The sequence below is a fragment of the Sycon ciliatum genome, chromosome 3 (assembly GCF_964019385.1).
Source record: "Sycon ciliatum chromosome 3, ocSycCili1.1, whole genome shotgun sequence".
Lineage (NCBI taxonomy): Eukaryota > Metazoa > Porifera > Calcarea > Leucosolenida > Sycettidae > Sycon > Sycon ciliatum.
In genome coordinates, this window is record NC_088645.1 from 10,125,266 (window position 1) to 10,132,765 (window position 7,500).

At 47.9% G+C, this 7,500-nt stretch overlaps 2 protein-coding genes and 1 non-coding gene across 3 annotated transcripts in view; 1 reads left to right on the top strand and 2 right to left on the bottom strand.

Annotated features, from left to right (window-relative positions):
• Positions 1-4,985, top strand: part of LOC135811402 (temptin-like) — a 17,548-nt gene extending 12,563 nt beyond the window's left edge. The window contains exons 5-6 of the mRNA XM_065324637.1: positions 2,835-2,909; positions 4,550-4,985. Coding sequence (XP_065180709.1) covers positions 2,835-2,872 — 38 coding nt within the window. The 3' untranslated portion in view covers positions 2,873-2,909; positions 4,550-4,985. The remainder of the gene's footprint in view (positions 1-2,834; positions 2,910-4,549) is intronic.
• Positions 3,438-3,509, bottom strand: Trnac-gca (transfer RNA cysteine (anticodon GCA)). The gene has a single exon. It is a non-coding gene; the product is annotated as a tRNA-Cys (tRNA).
• A 250-nt stretch (positions 4,986-5,235) lies between the features above and the next one.
• Positions 5,236-7,500, bottom strand: part of LOC135811403 (integumentary mucin C.1-like) — an 8,525-nt gene continuing 6,260 nt past the window's right edge. The window contains exons 5-6 of the mRNA XM_065324638.1: positions 7,393-7,500; positions 5,236-6,387 (exon numbers count right to left, since the gene is read on the bottom strand). The exon at positions 7,393-7,500 is cut by the window's right edge and continues 223 nt beyond it. Of these exons, the coding sequence (XP_065180710.1) occupies positions 6,230-6,387; positions 7,393-7,500 (266 nt within the window). The 3' untranslated portion in view covers positions 5,236-6,229. The remainder of the gene's footprint in view (positions 6,388-7,392) is intronic.

Sequence of the window (7,500 nt, forward strand, 5' to 3'; positions counted from 1 at the left end):
TAGCGACCAGCCTGGTACTACAGTAAAACCTGTAACTAAAGACCACCGTGACTAGCGACCAGCCTGGTATTACAGTAAAACCTGTAACTAAAGACCACCGTGACTAGCGACCAGCCTGGTACTACAGTAAAACCTGTAACTACAGACCACCGTGACTAGCGACCAGCCTGGTACTACAGTAAAACCTGTAACTAAAGACCACCGTGACTAGCGACCAGCCTGGTACTACAGTAAAACCTGTAACTACAGACCACCGTGACTAGCGACCAGCCTGGTACTACAGTAAAACCTGTAACTAAAGACCACCGTGACTAGCGACCAGCCTGGTACTACAGTAAAACCTGTAACTAAAGACCACCGTGACTAGCGACCAGCCTGGTACTACAGTAAAACCTGTAACTAAAGACCACCGTGACTAGCGACCAGCCTGGTACTACAGTAAAACCTGTAACTACAGACCACCGTGACTAGCGACCAGCCTGGTACTACAGTAAAACCTGTAACTACAGACCACCGTGACTAGCGACCAGCCTGGTACTACAGTAAAACCTGTAACTAAAGACCACCGTGACTAGCGACCAGCCTGGTACTACAGTAAAACCTGTAACTACAGACCACCGTGACTAGCGACCAGCCTGGTACTACAGTAAAACCTGTAACTAAAGACCACCGTGACTAGCGACCAGCCTGGTACTACAGTAAAACCTGTGACTAAAGACCACCGTGACTAGCGACCAGCCTGGTACTACTGTAAAACCTGTGACTAAAGACCACCGTGACTAGCGACCAGCCTGGTACTACAGTAAAACCTGTAACTACAGACCACCGTGACTAGCGACCCGCCTGGTACTACAGTAAAACCTGTAACTAAAGACCACCGTGACTAACGACCAGCCTGGTACTACAGTAAAATCTGTAACTACAGACCACCGTGACTAGCGACCAGCCTGGTACTACAGTAAAACCTGTAACTAAAGACCACCGTGACTAGCGACCAGCCTGCTACTGCAGTAAAACCTGTAACTAAAGACCACCGTGACTAGCGACCAGCCTGGTACTACAGTAAAACCTGTAACTAAAGACCACCGTGACTAGCGACCAGCCTGGTACTGCAGTAAAACCTGTAACTAAAGACCACCGTGACTAGCGACCAGCCTGGTACTACAGACCATTTCGCCAGGCACGGACGGTCCCACATTCAAGATGCACTGTGACTAGCGACTACCTGCTGAACGCGACCAGCCTTCCGCCTTTTCTCGTCCCAAAGAGGATTTTTGACCCGTAACTAGCGACCGCGATGTAGGAAATCAAATGTTGCTCGAAGCGCCTTCTTGAAATTTTGATGATTTTCCGTGGTCCTGAAAGGAATCTTTCGATACCACAGCTGAAGAAATGAACGTAGGTCATTTTGACTGTGGTGTCGGTGTGGACTGCACTACACCTGTCAGAATTTCAAGTGCTGCAAAGAATGAACATGACATTTAACGTCTTGGAGAGCGCATCAAAAGCGCTCTCTGATCGATGTTACTACTCGGAGAAAGAACGAAGACTGAGCGAGTCTGTCACCCCAGTCATACGGACGAATCGTTAATCAACGATGGCATCAAGGAATCCAGAAACAAAGCAGCACCGCAAGGTCCTGATGCTGAAGGATCGCGTTCAAGCAATCGAGAATTCGCAACAAGGACAGTCGGTACGATTGATCGCATGAAAACATTTGAAGCCCAGTGCAAAACGAAACTTCCACAGGGAACGTTTGACTCCTGGCTTCAGAAGTAGGAGCTGAATTTGATGTCTGCAAAAAAATCTTCTCTCTCTCTCTGTCTCTCTCCATCTCTCCGTCTTTCTCTCTAAGTGTTGTTTGACCTGAAATAAGCATGGTATTGCGCAAGTCTTGGGGAATTGTATTAGCTGCATTTTGATATACATATAATGTAATGGGATCCATATATGGTCGCGTGGTGCAAACCTCTAACTAAAGACCACCTGCTACTAAAGACCGCTTTTGCTGGCACCAAGGGGTGGTCGGTAGTCACAGGTTTCACTGTAAAAGGAAAAAAAACAATTCTCAGTATCATGTCCGTTCCCGAAGGGAACTCACGACGGCCACTAACACCCGGTGAACCCTAGCGGCAGATGCAGCGCCTAACGGTGGGGGTGAGTGGATAAGTCTCACAACCACTGGCACAAGTGCCGAGAAACCCCATTAGCTGCATCCATGTACCCCTTGTGCCTGGCCACAAGTTCCCAGTTGACTGGGTAGCAGCACGGCTGGAAAAACCGCTCCCAGGCAGGACTTGAACCAGGTACCTCTCGTATCTCAATCATGGTCTTTGACCAACCCAATGGGTTAGCAATGGGTTAGAAATGAATAAAAAGAAAGAACAAAATTGCCAAAAAATTGCGGAAAATATGCAAAATAATCAAAAATTGCCCAAAAAAAGAGAAAATGGCCGAAATTGGTGAAAACCAGGAAAATAAGGGAAATGAGAGAAAATTAAGGGAAACTGGGAGTGTGACTAAGGGATTTGCTTTGGCTGGGTTGGCAGAGTACTGTGAAAGGTGGGTGTATGTGCATTGTGCTTGTGCGAATGTGTATAATTATGCCAACCTAAGCATGCGCGTACAATGGCGTATTCATACTGTGCATCCCTGCAGCTGCTGTGACAGTACTCACAGCGAAGTAAATACACTCTGCTTGTATTTATTGTGTGTGTGTGTGTGTGTGTGTGTGTGTGTGTGTGTGTGTGTGTGTGTGTGTGTGTGTGTGTGTGTGCGTGCGTGTGTGTGTGTGCGTGCGTGCATGAATGTGTGTGTGTTCAACACTATTGCAGGCAATACGGTCGCAGCTGGACCCAACAAGGCTAAGTGAAAGAAGCATTAGGGAGATGAACCTTGGCACACTCCATGTAAGTGGTAGAAGCCTAACAGAATGAAAATTGTGAAACCCCTTACTTTCAATGCGTACGCCGGCGCAACCAAACGGATGTGTTGCAACTGGCCAATGCACAATATGTATTGTAATGTTCTTTTGTAATTGTGCGAATACTACGCCTCTCCCGCTCTTGTAGCGAGGTTGTTCCGAATGGCAGTGGAATGCAAACTTAGATGTGTAGCGACTTCAGGGTCGTCGCACAAGTTGTTTGTCGTCCCTGAAGCGAACTTTGTTCATTTCGTACTCGGACCCCTCCCCTGCCTCTGAAACGAACGCAGCTTGCTATGCTCGACGACGAAAGTCGCATGCATGTGCATGTACAGTGTACAGTGTCGGTCGACTTGCGATTTTGGCTCGCAACCTCTCCACCCAAACGAATTATGTTCGTTTCAGGGCCGACAAAAAAACCGGGACACCTACCCGAACCCACTCTCTGCCTTAAATTCTCTACCCAGCCGTCCCTCTCACAAACACAACACAACCACAAAAAAAAAGTTAAGCCAGGGCACACTCGGAGTTGAACCAAGGACCTCTCGATCTGCAGTCGAATGCTCTACCACTGAGCTATATGCCCAAGGACAAACACCGAAGTACAGTGGATGTGTGATAAATTATACCCAAATTATACCCGGCTGAGAATGTATTCCAATAGAAACGGTGACTGAAATCCTGTGAGAACGCCCCGTCACTTTGAACCCATCTGTGGCCTGGGGCGGATGCGTACAAAAAGGTATAGTTGCGCTCGGTGAAATGCGACCCAGGCTGAGTAGTAAAATACCGGCATTTCACTACTCCCTGGTTCAGGCTACAGACAGACGGGTGGGTGGGTGCTTGTGTGCATGTGAGGGAGGACCAGTGTGGTAAAACTTCACTTTCACTTAGTACAAAGCATGCACACTCCGTCACGGACAGCTGGCCAGCGGCTGCCGCGACAACTTCACGAAGGGAGAGAGACCTGGTTCGTTCTTACTCTTCTTTCACCACATAAAGAGAGTACTGTTTGGAAAGAAAACAACCGAGAGAAGGACACGAAGCACTACAACAGAGCGCTCGAAAAAAGGCTTCGCTCGCACGGCAGCGTACACATGCCGTGCCAGCGTACTGTGTACAAATATGAGAAATCAAGAATAGATTTCGTTGTGCGCAAAAGCCAGCCAGTTTGGGAAGCGCATCGCAGCGATCCGAGCGATCGCGTATCGACGCTAAGATGGCGTCTGCACTGGAGCGCGACCAGTGCGTACATGCGAAAAGGTAAATAAATAAATCATGAAAATGCAGTTCGAATAAATCGACCGTTCTATCAAAGAGATCAAATAATTAGAGACATGAAATTCATTTCAGAACAACAATATAGAGCGAAGCTAGTTATGTGTCAAGCTACTTTACTACAAATATTTACTATACCTATAACTTAGCTATGGGCAATAGGACATGGACCCTATCGCTCCTGGGATATACCTTAGGTAAGAGTGCGACGTAAAGACAAATTGTTAATACTGTAAATTCAAATTGCACTCGTAACATGTATTCGAATATTGACCGTCCGGCATTCGCACGTACTGCGACAACCAGAGTGTTTGTGAAACTTCTTCCGACTTGTCTTTGCTCCTGCAGGTACCATTCCAGGGTGAGTGGGCATGGAGTTTGAACCAAATAAGTCACATTGGCAAGAGAAACTCAACACCAGTCGCAGATAATAAAAGTTAATTCCATTCGGCATGCTGCCTGGTTTTCTTGTACGTATCTTGTTTTCGTTGCTCTTTTATTTGTAGCAAGCGTGAGTGGGATCCTGTGCTATTTCTTCTGCTGGTTTGCTTCAAATCAATATCTTGTATGTTATTTGCTAATCTATACCGCTTCTGCTAGCACCTTGTAGGTTGGAGTGGTTCCATGCCGCTGACGCCTCTGTCATTGTCTGTGCTGCCCATGGCGGAATTGCCCCGTTTCTATTTGTCTGATAAATGGTGTGATGTTTTCTCAGCACTATTCGTCTGATTTAAATGCACCGGAATATTTCTTTTCCTATGAACACTACGGTACTAGTACTTCATTTCCCAGAGCATGGGCTGAGACGCGCGCGGCTTGGTTTGGCTGAACGAGAATGGGTTTTGGTTTGATGCAGGGTGTGACTGTCCGTGTGACTAGTAGTGTGCCCTATGCAATGGTGTTTCAACCATGTGTGTATGCAACGGAGAGTACACGCATGCATACACGCGCATGCACGCACACATACACACAACACGCACACACACATGCATACACACACACACACACACACACACACACACGCACGCACACATACACACAACACGCACACAAACAGACACACACACACGTCCCATGTGCGAGTAACGGGCGGTGACTACTGTGCACGACCACAGTATTCTAGTCTGGAACTCCCAACACGTTACTCAAGTGTGAAACCATATCCATGATGATACGAAGATTTGGAGAGACTGGAGCATTTTTCAGTGTAGCCAATGACTTAGTTTGGCTCTGTGCTGGGAGTTGCTATGATCATGCCAAAGCTACAAGGAAGGTACACTATTCTTGTTCACGCTACTTACTTGTGACAAATCTGTGGCATGCAAAAAGCTTCAAAGAGCATAGTCGGGTTACAAGTTTGTGACAGCGGTATCATTGTGTGGCACCGATGCTTTTGCATGCTACTGAGCTGAACTGAGCAGTGCATGGCAGAGCAGTGCATGTCAGTTCTACTAAGATTGCTAGTATAGGTTTGCTGTCCCTGATGCTTTACTGTCATCCGGGTCATGTTCCCCGTTTGTCCGTGTTGTCCCTACAACGGTAGAATCATCACTTTGGCATTGTGATAGCGGCTGCGCTGGGACTGTCTCTTCGCTTGCTCTCTGAACTGGCCCATGGTTTGGAGGGCATTGCTCCGGTTGCTGCACGTGTCCTATCTCAATGTTGTAGTCTGCACTACTGCCATGCTGCAGCTGCTGCTTGTCCGGATGGTGAAGTTGCTTGTCCTGCTGCTTGTCTGGATGGTGAAGTTGCTCGTCCTGCTGCTTGTCTGGATGGTGAAGTTGCTCGTCCTGCTGCATGTCCGGATGGTGAAAGTTGCTTGTCCTGCTGCTTGTCCGGGTGGTGAAGTTGCTTGTCCTGCTGCTTGTCCGGATGGTGAGGTTGCTTGTCCTGCTGCTTGTCCGGATGGTGAAGTTGCTTGTCCGGGTGGTGAAGTTGCTTGTCCGGATGGTGAGGTTGCTTGTCCTTCTGCTACTGTTGCTGCTGCTCTTGCTCTTGCTGCTGCTGCTGCTATTGTTGTCACCATGGTTACTGCATCTCTACGTACTCATGGCACGGGAGCCCCGTTGGCTGAGGCTGCCGCCGTGTCTGGCATGCCAGAGTGAGAATGATTGCCAAAGCCAGAACTAACGTGGACAGTCTGAAGTAAAATTTGTACTGAAATTCGCTTGACGATGACACGGCATCTGAGCAGGTGCAATCAAAGCAAAGCCACACAATAATTATAATGACTAAATCAATAGAAAATAGTTTCCCACCTGTCAAAATATGTTATGAAAGTACGCCACGTGATTGACTGTGAATCTTGTATTCGTGTGGTTCATACCCCCCCCCCCCTCCCCCCAAAGAAAACCATGTCATATGCACACATGTGCACAGACACGCCTCCTCTCCTCTTTCCACTTCAAACGGGCATATAAACGCACCCAGCCCCCTCGCACACACACACACACACACACACACACACACACACACACACACACACACACACACACACACACACACACACACACACCATTGGACCATTGGACGCCCATCACCGAAGGCGATGATAGCGATGCTACAGCAGAAGCCATAGCAGCTTGTGCTGGGATTGCACCATTCAACAACTTGGAAGGCTGAAGAATTGACCGCCACTATTACACAAACACACACACACAAACACACACATGCGGACACACACTAAGTGCGTTCGATTACACACTTGAATCGATTCATGAATCTATTCAAGTGCATTCAAGTCGTTTGATTTCATGTCATGAGCCCTGGAATCGATTCGGAATCCATTCACGCTATTCACATGGGGTGATGTAAATAGCGCGAATCGATTCATGAATCGATTCGCGTGCATAATCTAACGCACTCACTGCATAAAATATCCCCCCCCCCCCCATACACACACACCTGCACGCGCAGAAACACACACATATGCAAGCACACACTGCATGGATCTCCACATACTATTACATCACACATACACACACACACACACACACACACACACACACACACACACACACACACACATACACACACACACATGCGCGCACACACACATGCGCACACACACACACACACACACACACACACACACACACACATACACACACGCGTGCGCGTTCGCACTCACACACACAGACACACACACACACACAGGTGCCAGCTCAAGGCCATGTGGATTCATTACTCACCGGCCTGCTCTGCGGATCCATAAGGATCGTGTTTTTCTCCTTTTCGCACAGCTGTTGTAACTGGCTCTGTTGTGGAAATACTCAGAATGGTGGTTGATGGTGTAGTGA